Raw genomic sequence first — 20,151 nt, forward strand, 5'->3', positions numbered from 1 at the left:
AACGAAAGATTGATGCGGAACACCGCCTTTTTCATGAAGAATGGCAGGAGAAGTATTTATTTATACTGCACAAAGAAAAGCCAATTTGCTTGGTTTGTTCAGAAAGCATTTCTGTAGTAAAAGAGTACAACCTCAGGCGGCATTACGAAACGAAGCATTCTACTAAGTACGACTGTGTCACTGGATCGAAAAGAAAACAGATGTTTGACGAGCTTAAAAGGTATGTGTTTTCTGAAAATTTTATTCATATCAAGTATTGATTCAAATTAGTCGATGAACAGCGGATTATCAAAGCAGCAGACCTTGTTCTCTCGGGAAAACACGAAAAGTGAAAATGCAGTACGTGCCAGTTTTCTTGTGAGTAAAATAATGGCCAAAAAAATGAAACCTTTCCAAGACGGAGAGTTGATAAAGGAGTGTATATCTGCGGTCGTTGACATAATGTGCCCCAAAGTAAAAGCTGAGTTTGATAACATCAGTTTATCACGGAACACGGTGGCTAGACGAGTTAAAATTCCCGGTGATGATCTGAAAATAACATTGCGTGAACGGATATCTAGCTTTACATTTTTCTCGCTAGCAATCGATGAAAGCACTGATGTGAGAGATACAGCTCAGCTCGCTATTTTTGTTAGAGGAATCGACAGTAATTTCCAAATCACTGAGGAATTGGTAGCCTTGTTCCCAATGAAAGGAACTACTACTGGGAAAGACCTGATGGAAGCAGTCATGATCTGCATGCAGGATTTCGGACTCTCTCTCGCAAATCTAAGTGGTTTAACATCTGACGGAGCACCATCAATGACAGGGAAAAACAATGGTGTTGTGGCAATAATTAGGAAAGAGAAACAATTGCAAGGTGGTGACATTGTTCCGATTCACTGCATTATTCACCAACAGACCCTTTGCGCGAAAATTTTTAACATTCCTGAGGTCATGTCGTTAGTCGTCAAAACAATCAATTTTATCAAAGCCAGAGGACTTAACCATCGCCAGTTCCAATCGATGTTAAAAGAAATTGAAGCTAAATACGGCGACTTGTTGTGTTATTGTGAAGTTCGTTGGTTAAGCCGTGGAACTATGTTGGATAGATTTTATTTACTACGTAAGGAAGTTGCATTGTTTCTGCAAGAGAAAGGAAAAATTATTTCCGAAATCAATGACCCTGAGTAGGTGTGTGATTTAGCCTTTTTGGCGGACAAAACATCTCAACGATTTGAATACTAAATTACAAGGTAAAGATCAGCATGTTGGATTGCTGTTTTCTCACGTCAAAGCTTTCGAAACAAAACTAATGCTTTGGCACAGTCAAGTGAAAGCTGGCAACTTGCTACATTTTCCTCTTCTTGCGGAGAATATTTCTTGCAATTTTAATAAATACTCTCACAAAATCCAAACCCTTCAAGAAGAGTTTGCTAGGCGTTTCAAAGATTTGAGAGAGCATAGCACAGAAATTACAATTTTTTCAACGCCATTTGCCGTTGATGTGAACAATTTACCAGACAAATTCCAGTTAGAAATAATCGATCTTCAATGTAACGATGCGCTCAAATCTAAGTTTCAGGAGAGTTCTCTCATCAATTTCTATCGCGCCTGTTTGAACGAAGAAAGTTATCCTGTTCTCCGCAAGCATGCAAATAAAATGTTCTCGCTGTTTGGAAGTACATATCTCTGTGAGCAGCTGTTTTCAAGAATGAAGGCAGTTAAAAATAGTTGTCGTTCATCTTTATCAGACGAAAATTTAGAATCATGTTTGCGGATTTCGGTATCAGATTTTGATTTCAACATGGCTCGTGTTCTGGAAAACAGCCAACAGTTTCAAGTTTCTCATTAATTCACCAAACTCATGTAAATTTAAAATCTGACAACAATAAAGATAAACCCTGTTACACCATAGGAAAAATTCCAAAAATTCATTATTTGTATTTTTTATTTGTTATAGCTGTGGCTTGTAAGGTTACTTTTATTGTGGTAAGCCCCAACTGATAACAACATTTGTTTCTGAATTTAAAACGGACTGATTTTGTATCAAATCAAAGATAACCAGCATGATATTTCAACATATATTTGCAAATAATCTAAAATTCAGCAGAAATTTCAAAGTTTTCCAAGTTTTGGCCCGACAGCTATTGTGGATTGTGAAATTTGGCCCGCGCTTTATAAAGGTTGGACAGGCCTGTCTTAAAACATCCACATGCCAAATTCGGTTTCATTTGCTTTGTTTGTTCTTGAGTTGTGCAGAAGAGGGAGGGGTCTCAAACTGTCATAGGAACCTGTATCGGCACCAAAAACCTCTACATACAAATTTAAACGTCGATCGGTTCGGTAGTTTTCGAGCCTATATGGATCAGACAGACAGACAGACTGGACTGCATTTTTATATGTACAGATTGCAACATCAATATTTTAGAACCTAAAGATTGGATTGGATTGAAGCGTTCATGTAAATCTATTTTTATAAATAAAAGTTTGAATGAGAAAAGCTGGGTCTGACCGCTAGGTGGATTAATTTAGGTTTTTTCTGTAAAAAATGGTCTTTCAAAATAAATGCTACGTCGATTTCAATCCAACACCTCCCCCCCCCTTGTCACAGTTCGTCACAAAACGATGATATCCTCCCTCCCCCCAAGAATTCTACGTCATTTGAGTATGGTCCCTTATGATTTTCGCCGTGGGTGTAATGAACTAGGCGCGATATTTGTTCTGATGAACCCGCACATCAAGCTGAGCTCATCGTTTACAAAAATAAAACTTGCTGCAAACCCTGCCCTTTTCTCCAACACCCAGTGATTTCTCGTGGAAGTGCAGAGGTGTTCTCGGCTTCCAATAAATCGAGTATCACGTCAACATATTCCTATACACACTCCTTCTTTGACCTGCATTCGGATGCGGCCGGTGCTGGTATTGCCAATCATAAAGGTTAAGGTCACCAGTTTTTACATATTGAGGATGCATGTTAGTCCCAAGCATCATCCGTTGGTTCTCTGTGTAATTACAGCTGATCTGGCAATAAGGGAGTAACAACCACGGGCGGTCAATCATGCTCATGCTCATGCTCAATAAAGTTCTTCCCAGTCAAGTAACAACACATACTGTCATATATTTAGCACGTGTTACGGGAGTACGACTATCTAATGATGGTCGTTTCAACCACATGCAAAATTTTCTCAGTCGAAAAATGCTCCCTTTCCATCTCCAGTCAGAAAAAAATCACACCGTCGCATATATTGCACATGTAACTAGTTTCTTCTATCTACAGTTCATCTGGTGTGCGCGTATTAGTTCGCTCGTTGTATGTATACGGAGTAGAGAAAAAATATGACAAGAGCTGCCAAGCAGCATTTTCCCCTTCATAGAGTATGCAAACGTTGATGATTTCAAGACCTTGAAAGGCGTTTTGAAATTACATCACGATCTGTAAACTGCGTTTGAGAAAAACAAAAACATTCGCTTTCTTGTAAGCTAGCTAAAACACACATTCATTGGTTCATGGAAACTCATTTGGACCTGTTTGAAGATACAAAACTCGTGCTCATCCAGAACAATATTCGCAACTCCGGCAACTCTGGTCAGACAGTATTACATATTTCCATTTCAAGTAAACACTGGGGAACGAAACAGTGGTGTTTCTAATAAGACATTGAGGTTGACGGGTGAGATTCTGAGGGAGAGCGAGAGAAAGCCCGCCGTGTGTAGACGCTTTATTTATTGCGTCCGTAATAATCGCGTTAAATTGTGGTGCATAGTGCAAGAAATTGTGAAATTCTTGTGACAGTTGTAGTCGAGGGAATTCCTGGTTGATTCCAGTATATTTGAAGTTAATTACTAGTGAGGAGATTCAGGACTTTTAATTTTATTACTGATTTACATGTGCAGTTTATCGCTCTGCAAATGGCTGCTTAGAGAGCGCAGTGCTGTGTTGGTGACCTTTCTTAACGTTCGGGAGAGCGTATTGTGTTTGAAGTTCATCGTAGTGATATTCTTCTTCTGTGTTGCGATGTTCGTCGTCGATAGCACCATCTGCTGCGAGGCAGAAATTAAGATAGCGGCAACTGTATTCATGGAAACGGTTTGTTTATGCTCGTTCGTTTGCGAGCGGCGGCAAGCTTGACTCACTGAAAGCAGCTTCGGTGTCTAAGATAAGTGCATACATTTACATTTTCACAGTCATACCTCGATATAATGCCCCTTTAAGACAGTTTTCGTAGACAGACGTAACCAGTCACAAAACATTGGAACAAAGAATGTCAATTTTACCCCATTTAACGATACATCCTGATTTCAAAACTAAATAGAAACATTTATTCGTAGCATTATACACCCCAGAAATAATTGTACTTTAATTTTGAGATATTTAGGGGGATTACGTTGTATCGAGGTGGAAGTTGCGTTGTATCGAGATACGTTATGTCGAGGTTGCCTTATATCGAGGTATCACTGTATTTATGAAAACTGTTGGTAGTTTTCACCGACATGAATCAAATACTTTTTTTTCGTATTTGCGTGTGTGTTGTACCTACCGATTTCTAGGGCTGATGTTGTGCTGTGATTAGATGGCGCGAAGCGCAGCGTTTTCGTAAATTTTCTCATTGTAGGTATTATTATTTCTCACCTTTGAAAAAACGCGTACCGCGCCGCTTCGTGTTCAGTATAGCATTAGCCTTAGCGATTATTTCAACGTCAAACTCGTCACTAACGTGTAACTTTGCTATAGAGTAGTAATTTGGTACGGGAGTTGTTCGTTTTTTTGCACCGCCTGAAGGGGTGTACCACAGGGTTGCTGTTTGTCTATTACGCGACATTTTTCAACTGTTGAAATGACATTCTTAATCTGAATTTTTCGATCACATAATTTCCATATGCATTGGTTTTTGTTTTGGTATTCATGACTTCTCTAGCTTTCGAATGATTATTTTTGCTTCAAGCTTAATTATTGATAATTATGCTTATGAAGTAACACACCTAATTTAGGACATTTTTGGCTTATGTTTGGATTTTTTTTTCTTAAATTTATTTTAGTTTAGTCTAGCTTCAATTCAGCTTTAAGTGTGTAAAACTTAGCCATTTTTCACTTTTGTTAAGTATTTTTGCGTTGATGATTGATTTTTTTTTATTCTCGCTTATTTTCCGTCGGTCTAGTTCCGCCATTGTTGTTGCCAATCACCGACGCCCAGGGATGCGACTCTACACCCAGGACCCTAACCCACGACCCGTTTATTAACGGACCGGCGCCAACGGCTTTACTTACCTCTAGACCAGTTGGGTTGGTTGTGAGTGGATCACGCCACCTCACAACCATCGACACCTATGTTGGCGGTGGGATTCGAACCCAGGCGTCGAGCGTGGTTGGCGGAGACGTTACCAACCACACTAGGCCCCCGCTATTGATGATTGATATTGACTGCAAATATTCATATAGTTTAACACAAGAGAAGGATCGATGCGATCTTACCCGCGTTCAGAAATAATTTACATTTTTACAACTCGCGTTCGAATATAAGTAACATGTCACATGTGGTGAAGATAACAACCGGATATCGTATAGTGGCGGCTTGAAACAACGTTATCGCGAAATATAATTATTGTTCACAGTATTGCTCTTTAGTATCAAATACAGTCAGGTTTTTTACGCGGTTTTTTTATACGCGGATTTTTTTACGAGGTTTTTTTACGCGGATTTTTGAATTAACGCGGTTTTCTACGCGGATTTTTTAATTAACCCTCTAGTGCCCGAATTAATCTCTAAACGGACTTCGATAAAATCACTGTAAACCATTATAAACACTTTTTAAGTATTTATTGAAGCTTTTCGGAACTTCGACTGAAGCCCGCCAAATGGCGGCATTGGGCACTAGAGGGTTAACGCGTGTTTTTTACGCGGATTTTTGAATTAACGCGGTTTTTTTACGCGATACCGCGCTAATTCAAAAAAAAATTCGCGAATTTCCGAATTAACGTGGGTTTGGAACCAGAAACGTTTAAGTGTTTATCTAGTAAAAGACTTAGTCCAAAAAAATACTCTCCGCCCACCAAAAGATTCGAAATGACCAGCAAAGAGGACAATTTTAAATACTGGTTCTAGAGCGTCTTGGGTTTTTTGTAAAGTCCTTCTTGCTGGACTACTTTACGCGGATTTTGAAAAAAAACTGGTTTTTTTACGCGGATTTTTGAAATAACGCGGTTTTTTTACGCGGATTTTTGAATGAGCGCGGTTTTTTTTCACGCGGATTTTCGAATTACCGCGGTTTTTTTTACGAGGTACGTATCCCCCGCGTAAAAAAAAAACCTGACTGTATATCAACTTTATCAATTCTAAAATGAGAAAAAAGAAAGACAGGTTTTGTTTTTAGTACAAAGATCAATCGTTTGAGTTCGGTTTGCGTCGGCTGGTGATCTGAAGAGTCGTATCGCGTAGTTAACTCTCAAAGGAAACAAAATCGGTGGCTGCGAATCAGCCGAAATCAGCTCGTTGAGTGTTGCGCGGAGCTTTTATTTCTGTAGATTTATTAATTGTTTCGAAATTCATTCGTCGCGCGAGATTTGGATATATTTGATCGTATTGCCTACCACGGCGAATCCTGATCTTACCTACCCCATCATACTAACATAAATTTCCTTCATGTGACATCCCTAGAGATGCAGAGGTGAACTAGGTCTCATAGCAACGTTTGTCGAACTAACAATCCTCTTCCTATTTTTTCCCAACGACCGTAAGGACGTGGCCGGCGCCGTTCTTAATCTTTCTAAAGTGAGAGTTACTGAATTGTTGTACATTGAAGATGGCATAACATCCCAAAAGCTATCTATATGGTTCTCTGCGCAACTTCACTAGCTCAGGTCAATCACGGAGGTGCAACTACGATATGTGCGGTCGAAATGCTCATGCTCATGCTCATTGAGGTTGACGGGTGAGATTATGAATGGAGTGGATAGAAATAAATCTGATCATTGTATCAATACAAATGCAGCGAGTGAAGTCTTGCTAACACATGCATTGCGGTGCTTGGCTGTATGTTCTCCTGCAGAAACACATACAAGCGTGTGGCCGTCATAATTTTTCTTACTTTTTGGTTATTACTCTTTGTATATACTGCGCAGTCATAAGACACAATAAGTAATAAAATATTGCTCTAAAGTAACAAAATGTTCCCGTTTGCGATGGGTGTACCGCCACCGAGATAAAGGAAAATCAATGTTATAGAAACATACTTAAGAACTCACTTATACAAATTGGAACAGTGATCGATTTATGTGTTTAGGAGTTTACAAATGACAGATTCTAGCTCCCCTTCCTTTGCCACGCTTATAGAATAGGTAAAATTCAAAATCATTGAAAAACATTAGCTACTATATTCACAACCGTGACCTCCGTATTATGGTGCGCTAACTCCAGCTTCCTAGAATGCATCCAGTCATCGACCTTTCGTATGCAGTGCGAGGCCGTCAACTCGAGCTCTTCGATCGACTTACCGTAGACCTCTAGCGTTATGTCGTCTGCGAAACCGACGAACACAACCCCTACGTCAGTTTCAACACTTTATCATACATGACATTCCACAACACCGGGCCCGGGATGGAACCTTGTGGTACCCCTGCAGTGATTGGGACGCCTTTCTGACCATCCTCCGTGTTGTAAACTAGTACTCGATTCTGGAATAATTTTCCAAAATCTTGTACAACGACACTGGTACGTGTATGCTCCTAAGAGCGAGGGCTATGGAGTCCCAACTGGCACTGTTGAACGCATTCTTCTCGTCGAATGTGACGAGTGCGCAATAGCGAATGCGAATAGTCAATGTAAGAGTTGACTCTTACGCTGAAGTGCCGTCTTGGTGACAGAGAGAATAGCATCCACCGTGGACCTACCTTTCCGGCAACCGAACTGGTTACTTGCCAGACCGTTTACGCCCTCTGCGTACTTCACCAGTCTGTTAAGGATGATCCTCTCAAGCACCTTGCCCACAGTGTACAGCAGACAGATAGGTCTGTATGCCGATGGGTCACCCGGCGGTTTCCCAGCCTTCGGCAACAGCAGCAAACTCTGTCGCTTTCATCCCTCTGGAAAGAGGCAGTCATCCATGCACTTCTGCATGACTGCTCGAAATAGGTCCGGGGCCACTTTTATGGCCGTCTTGATGAGCAAGTTCGGGATTCCATCTGGTCCCGATGCCTTGCTCACCTTTAGGGAGTTGGCGATCACAATGAGTTCATCATTCGTAACTCTTACCTCCTCCTTAATCTCGGCACGGCTGCTGTCGTTCACGGATTGGATGTCCGGCAGGTTGACCGACCATCCCTGGTCTGTGTCTGAGATACTGGAACGTCGGACGTGAGACTTGGCAGCCGGAGGCCAAGGATTTGGCTCGTGGCGTAAAAAGAGTCACTCGATGATGCGCTCCAGCATCGCTGGTGATCGCTCTGCAGGCGCCAACACGCCTTTGATCTTTGCCATTACGACTCTGTAGGCGTTACCCCACGGATTCGTATTGGCACTCGCACATAGCCTGTCGAAGCAGGCCCTCTTGCTCGCCTTCTTGCAGATCCGAATGCTGCACGGCGCTCTACTCTTTTTGCATCGGTACGTGCACGTTGTAACACGTCTCGCACGGAGACACGCATTGCGGAGGTCCGCTATCGCGTGAGTCCACCAGTATACCGGTGACTTCCCATTCCTAGGCTGTCGAGTCCTAGGCATACGGGCGTGCGATACCACGATTATGTGGCAGCTACTTGGTCAGCACTCAGACGGAGCCAACTGCCTCTTCGGGCTCTCTTCTCATTGCCTCTACAAATAATTCGACATCGAAATGCGACGTCTTCCACCCGCAGACGGTCACAGTGTTGGTTCTACCCGTCGCCTGCCGCCTCGCGTTATGGACTACACTATAGCAGATCGACTGGTGGTCACTATAGGTGTAGCCATCGTCTACCCTCCAGTTCACGATCAGTCCTGGGCTGGATAACGTCACGTCGATGATCGACTCCGCACCATTTCTGCTGAATATACACTTGGTTCCAACGATGGCCAGATTTAAATTAAGCTTTGCCAAAGCTTTCAACAAGATCTGATCCTTCCGGCTCGTGCAGTGGCTTCCCCTCTCAACAGCTCAAGTGTTGAAGTCGTTCGCCACCACCAACGGCGGGACCTTGGCAACCGCGTATCCTTCGTTTAAGGGTTGACACAACCTCCTGAACCGGGAACATGCTAGTCGTGCATATGGCTGCCGTACTGGACTTATCCGCAACCCAATTTCCGTTTCCGGGAGGAATGCGATAGGGGTCTGGTACGATTACAATGTCCGACCGCGACTCAAACGCTGCTTGGCATAGCAGCTACTGTGCCGCATAGCAGTTGTTCAGGTTCAATTGTGTCACTCAAACGTCCGGCTGCTGGAGTATACTCAGGGCCAGGTTTGCACCGGCCGATGTAAGTCGGAAAGTTGCCACCTGGGTCCTTGCTGGATCCTTACGGAGGCGAATTGCCTCAGTGGCCACTTCCACTCCGCCTCTATTTCCTGGCGCTTAATGCCTCCTTGGCACTTTTTTCCTGCGTTAACCCAAAGGGGTCCCGTAGCTGCGACTCCGATCGGTTTTTAAACGGACTTTGGTGTGGAGTTCCGCGGGCTTAGCATAATCAACTGTTTCTTCGTATTCGCCGGGGCCGCTTCTCCCGGAGACTGGCTCGTTCGTTTGGTGGCTGGCCTGGAGGCGCAGACCGCCGCAAATGTGAAGGTGTCCATTTGAACCGGCCTCGTCGCCCTCCTAGTTGCTTCCGTTTCGCCCTTCATCGCAGACACATCCCTTGCCATGAGTTCGGCATGTTCTGTCATCGCAGCATTAGCCGAGGACCGAAGCATATATAATGCCTGCTTCAGGTACTTCGACGTATTGCTGTGACTTTTCGCAATCTCGATGATGACATCAAGCTGCTCTGACAGCGCTGCTACCTTCGGTAACGTGTCCCGTTGTCTGCCGACCGTCTTGATCAGCAGTGAACCAGTCACCGCCATGTCTTGCGTAGTATCGGTAGGCGTACTGCCTACGCCGTCTTCGTAGGCGTCCTTTACTGCACCCGTTTTCGCCTTTCTCGACGAAGACCTCTGGATACCTCCTCGTGCAAATGGAATATTCAACCCATCTGCGTTCTTCTTCAAGTTACTGAAATTCATTTTTGTTAAATGGGCTCCTCTTCCAGCCGCTATCCTTAGCCATAATGGAGTAGTCGTCTATATGGTCCCAAGGTAAACATCTGATCCTACTCCTGCCTGTTTCCCACCAGGCAACGGACTCGGAACGTACTGGAAGGCCTGCCAGGTTTTACGGGACGGAAAACCATCGCCGGTTATTATCTCGCCGTTTCAAGCCGTTGTTGCAGATGCCAGTCCAGAATCGTGTCACGTAAACGAAATCCGACTCGTATTCTATGGATTTGCGACCAGTTACCATAATTGGGAACTTACTGGCGTCAATCACAATGGACGAAGTAGTGCATTTGGGTAGTGGGCACTACTCGCTCCGTCAGAACTGCTTCCGGATAGTGTGACTTTTGCGGGAATTCAGCGACCCAGTGCCTGAGTTTCACCACGACCTAGGCCAGCTCCAGCTGATGGTCCGGGACTGCTTGCAAGCAGTGAGCACTTCCGTGGCCTTCGGTGTTCTACTGACTCAAGTTAAACACGATATGAAACATGACATATTTATTCACAACATGGAATGGAATATAGATAATATTGGGAAGCTGTTTTACTTAAATAATGTTTCAAAGTACACGATTAAAAATATGTGCAAACAAAGTTACCAAAAAATGTCCCATGTAAACCAATGCGATCAGCAAATTACATCTCACTGCTTAATTGGTACGTTCGCATTTCGTTTCCAAAGTGTTGAAAAAATATTATGTATTGAACCTATCTTGATTAGGAAAATCATTTTTCAAACTGTACACTTTCATGAGCAGCCTAAAAATAAAAATACTTAGGCGGTATCCATAAATTACGTAACACTCATATGGGGGAGGGGGGGTATCCTTGAGCATTACGATTTGTTACACAGGAGTGGGGGGGGAGGTAAGTTCAGCTTTACGTAACGAAAAATCTCTGAAGTGACTCTTCAAAAACGAACCTTTTTATTAAGGAAATCCCTTTGCAGCGTTACGTAATTTTTATGGGGAGGTAGATGTTGGCGTTACGTTTCGTTATATATAGGGGGTGGGAGTCCTAAAATCGTTTGTTTTTGCGTTACGTTATTTATGGATGTCGCCTTAGGTCACTGATCAAATGGCCTGACTATGTTAAGATTCGACCCCTACTACGCATTTTACAAAACGAGGACTGTAACTCTGCAACTAAGAATCTCCTTAATTACATTGCTTAGTCTTGCGTCACCGTTTCATTCATCCCTTCAGGGTTGTATTTTGTAATATTTTATAAGTGTTAACTTATTTTTTATATATTCCAGCAACGTCACTGAAGGTCGGAACGGTAGTACAATGCAACAATTTAGAAATATGATGGATGGCAATTATACATTTTTCATACGCAGTTCCAATAGTGAAGGTGACTCACTGGAATACAGCAAATTGTTTATACCCAGCAAAACTTATCGAATGCCTAAACCTGAAATCATAAAACTTTTGTCTGATTCTGGGCGATATCTGCTTTCATGGAAGGCATTTCCTACACAAATTACAAAAGTTACTTCATACACAGTATTTTGGTGTAACTCTAGCAGCAATTCACCCAATGATTGTAATGGTTCTATAAACTTTGTTTATGTTAATGCTGACCAACTTTACTACGAACTAAGTAATGTTAGCTCTACCTTAAATTTTGCTGTGGCTGCAAACTTTGAACAGCTATCTTCTGGGATGGTCTGGGCATCTTGTACAGCAACACAAAAAAATGATATTGGAAAATTGAAAACAATTTGGATACCATCCATGCAGGCTACATATATCGATCTAGAGTGGAAATTGGAATGTGGTGATAGTGCCATAGTAGAAGGATATAACATAATATATTGTCCTATAAATTCACCACGCGACCAAAGTTGCAAAATACAGGAAAAATCTCTCAACATTACTGGAACAACGTCACACCGAATTAGCGGATTAAAACCATACGTTACTTACAGAATACAAATATCTATGTATTCGAAATCTAGAATTGGTCCACGAAGTGAACCTCTTTTCAATACAACTCTAGAAGCAGGTGAGTGTGTACTATTTTTCTTAAATAATCTTATTTTTTTTCTTAAGCAGAATCATATAACAGAGTTAAATACATCACAATGTATTCGCACATACTATACTAGTATAATATACTTAATATATTCATTCTTTTCACAATGATGATTGAAAAGTTATGCAAAAGTTACCCAGAAATTAGGAAACAGATTTTGTGAAATTTCGCACACACTTAGCCGTCGTACACAAATTACGTAACGCTAAAAATCTAGATTACAGACCCCCTCCCCCCTATGTAACGATAGGTAACGTTCAATATGACTCCCCCTCCCCTAAAATCACGTAACGCTGAACAGCCTGACCCCCTCCGAAATTCTCAATTTCGAGAAAACATCACAGTTACGTAACTGTCTCTACTACCCTCCTCCCCCCACGTAACAATAAGTAACGCAAACACAACCCCCCCTCCCCCCCGTTTTCGCGTTACGTAATTTGTGTACGACGCCTTACTATACTGACGGTCGTCCCATATTCTACATGAACCTTATGCACGCTGGGACAATTATGCTAGGACCGATAGTATAATATACATTAATTCGTTCTTTTCTCAACTAGTCACTTTCGATGTTTAACTGTTTACTGCAAATCAGATGCAAACCAAGTTAGATGTTTTATTGTTATTATTTTTGTTTTGATTTGATCAAATCGTCTACATCGTTGTTTTTCGCCGCCAGGGTTGCGAGTACATTTATTCAGGTTCGCATGATTCTGATTGAACTATACTCGGAAACACATTCGCAAAGAGCTTCTCTTTCGTCGATATTGAGCGGCAGAAATATTGCAGAAACGAAATCAATCAGAAGAAAATATCAACTGGAACTGGACTGGAATCGTTTTCAGAATATAACAAACAGGAAATCGAATAGGTCAAATAATAATATTTCATTGACAACTGATTTTTTTGTCTTTCTCCCAAAAAGGTATAGCAATCACTTGCAAAACCGAAGATATAAAAGTGCTCCAAATGGCCGAATGGCCTATACCACTCGACTCAGCTCGACGAGCTGAACATTTTCTGTATGTGTGTGTGTATATGTGTGTATGTGTGTATGTATGTGTATGTGTGTGTATGTATGTGTATGTGTGTGCATGTGTGTGTATGTGTGTGTATGTGTGTATATGTGTGTGTATGTGTGTGTATGTGTGTATATGTGTGTATGTGTGAGTATGTGTGTGTATGTGCATATGTGTGTACGTGTGTGTATGTGTGTGTATATGTGTGTATGTGTGTGTATATGTGTGTATGTGTGTGTATGTGTATGTGTATGTGTGTGTATGTGTATGTGTATGTGTGTGTGTCTGTATGTATATATATATATATATATATATATATATATATATATATATATATATATATATATATATATATATATATATATATATATATATATATATATATATATATATATATATATATATATATATATATATATATATATATATATATATGTATATATATATATATATATATATATATATATATATATATATATATATATATATATATATATATATATATATATATATATATATATATATATATATATATATATATATATATATATGTATATATATATATATATATATATATATATATATATATATATATATATATATATATATATATATATATATATATATATATATATATATATATATATATATATATATATATATATATATATATATATATATATATATATATATATATATATATATATATATATATATACATATATATATATATATATATATATATATATATATATATATATATATATACTAGTTGAACGTTCCCGGCGATGCTCGGGATCAAAAGTTTCAAAATTAGGAATAATTTTTTATAATTTATTGCATTATCAGCACAACTCACTTCAAAAATATTTCACATCTTATACGTCCATCATCCCTCCCCTTAGCATAATCAACTGTTTCTTCGTATTCGCCGGGGCCGCTTCTCCCGGAGACTGGCTTGTTCGTTTGGTGGCTGGCCTGGAGGCGCAGACCGCCGCAAATGTGAAGGTGTCCATTTGAACCGGCCTCGTCGCCCTCCTAGTTGCTTCCGTTTCGCCCTTCATCGCAGACACATCCCTTGCCATGAGTTCGGCATGTTCTGTCATCGCAGCATTAGCCGAGGACCGAAGCATATATAATGCCTGCTTCAGGTACTTCGACGTATTGCTGTGACTTTTCGCAATCTCGATGATGACATCAAGCTGCTCTGACAGCGCTGCTACCTTCGGTAACGTGTCCCGTTGTCTGCCGACCGTCTTGATCAGCAGTGAACCAGTCACCGCCATGTCTTGCGTAGTATCGGTAGGCGTACTGCCTACGCCGTCTTCGTAGGCGTCCTTTACTGCACCCGTTTTCGCCTTTCTCGACGAAGACCTCTGGATACCTCCTCGTGCAAATGGAATATTCAACCCATCTGCGTTCTTCTTCAAGTTACTGAAATTCATTTTTGTTAAATGGGCTCCCCTTCCAGCCGCTATCCTTAGCCATAATGGAGTAGTCGTCTATATGGTCCCAAGGTAAACATCTGATCCTACTCCTGCCTGTTTCCCACCAGGCAACGGACTCGGAACGTACTGGAAGGCCTGCCAGGTTTTACGGGACGGAAAACCATCGCCGGTTATTATCTCGCCGTTTCAAGCCGTTGTCACACGACTTTACTAAGGGAGCTCGGCGCAGATGCCAGTCCAGAATCGTGTCACGTAAACGAAATCCGACTCGTATTCTATGGATTTGCGACCAGTTACCATAATTGGGAACTTACTGGCGTCAATCACAATGGACGAAGTAGTGCATTTGGGTAGTGGGCACTACTCGCTCCGTCAGAACTGCTTCCTTGTATGTATATATATATATATATATATATATATATATATATATATATATATATATATATATATATATATATATATATATATATATATATATATATATATATATATATATATATATATATATATATATATATATATATATATATATATATATATATATATATATATATACTAGTTGAACATTCCCGGCGATGCTCGGGATCAAAGGTTTCAAAGATAGAATTTTTTATATTTCATTGCTGCATTAGCTCAACTCACTTCAAAAATATAATTTACATCTTATACTTCCATCATCACTTTAAGTAGGGTGTCGAACGTCTTCGTCAGTGGTTTTCTTCGGACCTTTTTTGCATAAGATTGCGCCAGCAAAACTGCCAAAGAAAACCACTGACGAAGACGTTCGATACCCTACTTTAATATTCTGAGAACGCGCAGAACGGAAACACCCATATTGGATTGTTTTTTGTGATTTTGGGCTGATTTACAGAAACTGGAAGTCACCATTTTGGATTTCAAAATGACGTATGGAGTTCCACTTTCGAAAGTATTGAAATTGTTGGCCAAATATCACTTTAGAAGTCATAAATTTGCATGTTTCATGTAGTTTTGTGAATAATATATCAAATTTAGTAATCAGATACTTGTTATTTTTCTTCAAATGTCTTTTCTGAACGTTAACAAACATTTTAACGAAAAAAAAATTGTGTCATCGCTATAAAATGACGTATGGCGGTCCACTTTCGGAAGTATTGAAATTGTTGGCCATATATCAATTTAGGTTATTTTCCTGAAACCGGAGGTCGCCATTTTTTAATCCACAAAACTTTGTAGAAAATAAGAAAATAAAAGATTTTTAATGCTTAAGCTGCCTCTTAATCGATATTCAAACAAATGAATCGTAACCTTTCCTGCAGCTAAATGTGAGTTCTAGTTTGGATTAACGCAAAAAAAGTAAAACAGTAAGATTAAGAGCTGAATGACCTTCTGGTTAAAAGCTCTCTAATAAAAATCAAATTCAAATTCAAAAGTACAAAAGTAAATCGAATGCCGTAAAATGTAACTATTCACAAAACTACGAAAACATCAGAAATGTAAAATGTTCATGCTCGAGACATGGATTATTCATCAAAAAAAATTGTAGATGAAAGAACAACGAACATTTTATTGCAAAAAAAAAACAAATCATTGAATTTTGATTCAGAAGCTAATTGCGCATAAAAAGTCAAAGTTTCGCATGTAATCGTATAAAAACGTATAAATTAAAATAAAATATTTTTCGGTGATTTTCTGTATTCTGATTGCTGTATGTGGCTCTGTGGTTAGCGATGTCGATTGGCTCCCACACGGTTGTGATATCGGGTTCAATCCCCGATCAGGTCGAGAATCTTTTCGAACTGCAATTTTTCTCGACTCAGCTCTGGGGCACGGTTGTTCTTATCCTACAACATGCAAAATGTGCTAAAACAATATCGATAACGAATTTTCTCAACTAATCTGGTTGAATATTGTTGTGCTGCATACAGAAAATCATCTTCAAACATACATTTTATATTTTAACATAAACAAACATTTTAATGAAAAAATAATCACATGTCATCGCTTAAAATTTTGATCTAGAGAAAAATCCAGCATAAAAAGTCATAATTTTGCATGTTTCACGCAGTTTTGTGAATAATATCTCAAGTTTTAGTAATCATATACATTTTATTTTTCCTCAAATGTCTTTCCTGAACGTTAACAAACATTTTAGTGAAAAAACATCATATGTCAACGCTTTGAATTTTGATTTAGAGGCAAACTTAGCACAGAAAGCCATAATTTTGCGTGTTTTCGGTAGTTTCGCGAATAATACTCAAGTTTTAGTAATCAGATACTAATTATTTTTCCTTACATATCTTTCCTGAACGCTGACAAACATTTAATGAAAAAAGAATCACATGTTATCGCTTTGAAATTAGATTTAGAGGCGAATTCAGCATATAAAGTCATACTTTTGCTTGTTTTACGTAGTTTTGTGAAGAAAATCTCAAGTTTTAGTAAACAGATACTTGTTACTTTTCTTCAAATGTCTTTCCTGAACGTTAACAAACATTTTAATGCATAAAAAATCACAATCACAAACGACAAACGTTTTAATGAAAAAAGAATCACATGTCATGGCTCTAAATTTTGTTTTAGAGGCAAATTCAGCATAAAAAGTCATAATTTTGCAAGTTTTACGTAGTTTTGTGAATAAAATCTCAAGTTTTAGTAATCAGATACTTGTTACTTTCCTTTGAATGTCTTTCCTGAACGTTCACAAACATTTTAATGTAAAAAAATCACATGTCATCGCTTTAAATTTGAGATTAGAGGCAAATTCAGCATAAAAAGTCATAAAGTTGCATGTTTCACGTAGTTTTGTGAATAATATCTCAAGTTTTAGTAATCATATACTATTTATTTTTCCTCAAATGTCTTTCCTGAACATAAACAAACGTTTTAATGAAAAAAGAATCACATGTCATGGCTTTAAATTTCGTTTTAGAGGCAAATTCAGCATAAAAAGTCATAATTTTGCAAGTTTTACGTAGTTTTATGAATAAAATCTCAAGATTTAGTAAACAGATACTCGTTACTTTCCTTCAAATGTCTTTCCTAAACGTTTACAAACATTTTAATGTAAAAAAAATCACATGTCATCGCTTGAAATTTTGATTTAGAGGCAAATTCAGCATATTTTTGCTTGTTTTACGTAGATTTGTGAATAAAATCTCAAGTTTTAGCTATCAGATACTAATTATTTTTCCTCGAATGTCTTCCCTGAATATTAACAAACATTTTAGAGTAAAAAATCATATGTCAACGCTTTGAATTTTGATTTAGAGGCAAATTTAGCACAGAAAGTCATAATTTTGCGTGTTTTACGTAGTTTCGTGAATAATATCTCAAGTTCTAGTAATTAGATACCTATTATTTTTTCTCAAATATCTTTCTTAAACATCCACGAACATTTTAATGAAAAAAGAATCACATGTCATCGCTTCGAATTTTGATTTGGAGACGAATTAAGTATAAAAAGTCATAATTTTGCATGTTTTACGTAGTTTTGTGAATAACATCTCAAGTTTTAGTAATCAGATACTAATTATTTTTCCTCGAATGTCTTCCCTGAACATTAGCAAACATTTTAGTGAAAAAAGAATCATATGTCATCGCTTTGAATTTTGATTTAGAGGCAAATTTAGCACAGATATTCATAATTTTCGTGTTTTACGTAGTTTTTTGAATAATTTCTCAAGTTTTAGTAATTAGATAACTTTTTTTTTATAACTAATGTCTTTCCTGAACATCAGCGAACATTTTCATGTTAAAAAACCTACATGTCACCGCTTATTATTTTAGATTTAGAACGATTCACAATGATGATGATTACTGTACACCACAGAGACTGAGGGAATAATATCAATAAGATCAAGCGTTACGGAATTCCATTTTTATATAGTAGATTATATATAAATATTTATAAATATTTCACATCTTATACGTCCATCATCCCTTAAAGTACTTTAACTTTCTGAGAACGCATAGAACGGAAATACCCATATTGGATTGTATTTTGTGATTTGGGGATGTTTTACAGAAACTGGAAATCGCCATTTCGGATTTCAAATAGACGAATGGAGTTCGGAAGTTTCGGAAGTATTGAAATGGTTGGCCAAATACCACTTTAGATTATTTTCCTGAAACCAGAAGTCGTTATTTTAGAAAATGTTATGTGGGGTCATCCCAGTTCCGAATATACCACACTCGGGTGATAACCGGATATTCGTCAATCGTTCACAGTAAAACCTCTTTTTATGTAACTTTTAGAAGAAAGAAATCAACGTAAAAAGAATTTAGCGTGACCATTCATGCTTAGTTCTCTTCTATAATCATATTCAAAGAGATAACATGTGAATTTTTATAACGAAAATGTTTGTTGGTATCCAAGGATCACGTCTGAGAAGAAGTTAACGTTTTAATCCACATAACTACGTGGAAATTTAAAAAAAAAAGATTAAACCAATGAAATGCGGCTCTTCTTCCAGCCAAATGTCCCGAAATTTAGTTTTGGTAAAAGTAAAAAAGTATTTAGAATCCCGTAATGTGTTACTATTCACAAAACTACGAAAACATCAGAAATGTAATTTTTTTCTGCTCGACTTGCACCAAATTAAAACATAAATTCTTCTGCTAGAAAATATTTGTAGATGTTGAAAGGAACAACGAACATTTTATTGAAAAAAAAAAAAATTAATTTACACGCGAATTGAGCTCATGCTTAAAAATTCAAAATTTTGCATGTATCATATGTATAAAAAATAAATTTCAAAAAGAGTATTTTAATGTGTTTTTCTGTATGCAGAAAATCATCTTCAAACATACGTAGTTTTCAAAGTAATATTTCAACTTTTAGCAATAAGATACCCATTATTTTTCCTCAAATGTCTTCCCTGAACATTAACAAACATTTCAATGAAGAACAATTACATATCATAGCTTTGAATTTTGATTTAGAGGAAAATTGAGTTCAAATATTCATGATTTTGCTTGTTTAACGTAGTGTTGTGAATAATATCTCAATTTTCAGTAATCAAAAACTGTTATTTTTACTCAAAAGTCTTTCCTGAACATAAACAAACGTTTCAATAGAAAAAATCATATATCATAGCTTTAAATTTGGATTTAGAGACAAATTGAGCCAAAATATTCATGATATTGCATGTTTTACTTAGTTTTGTGAATAATATCTCTAGTTTCAGTTATCAGATAACTATTATTTCTTCTCGAATGTCATTCCTGAATAACAACGAACATTTTATTGAAAAAAATCACGTGTCATCGCTTTGAATTTCGATTTAGAGACAAATTGAGCCTAAAAAATTATGGTTTTGCATTTTTCATGTGGTTTTGTGTAATAATCAGATACCTATTATTTTTGCCTCAAATATCTCTCCTCAACACAACGAACATTTTATTATAGTATAAATCACAGATCACTGCTTCGAGTTTTGATTTAGAGGCAATTTCAGCATAAAA

The 20,151-nt window shown here is 38.2% G+C and overlaps 1 protein-coding gene across 7 annotated transcripts in view; it reads left to right on the forward strand.

The window, feature by feature from the left end:
• LOC129724178 (cytokine receptor-like) overlaps window positions 1-20,151 on the forward strand; it is a 493,346-nt gene that overhangs the window by 205,533 nt on the left and 267,662 nt on the right. For all 7 annotated transcript variants that reach the window (XM_055678854.1, XM_055678856.1, XM_055678860.1 and 4 more), the window contains one exon: window positions 11,458-12,209. In XM_055678854.1, coding sequence (XP_055534829.1) covers window positions 11,458-12,209 — 752 coding nt within the window. The remainder of the gene's footprint in view (window positions 1-11,457; window positions 12,210-20,151) is intronic.

The sequence above is a fragment of the Wyeomyia smithii genome, chromosome 2, assembly GCF_029784165.1.
Source record: "Wyeomyia smithii strain HCP4-BCI-WySm-NY-G18 chromosome 2, ASM2978416v1, whole genome shotgun sequence".
Classification (NCBI taxonomy): Eukaryota; Metazoa; Arthropoda; class Insecta; order Diptera; family Culicidae; genus Wyeomyia; species Wyeomyia smithii.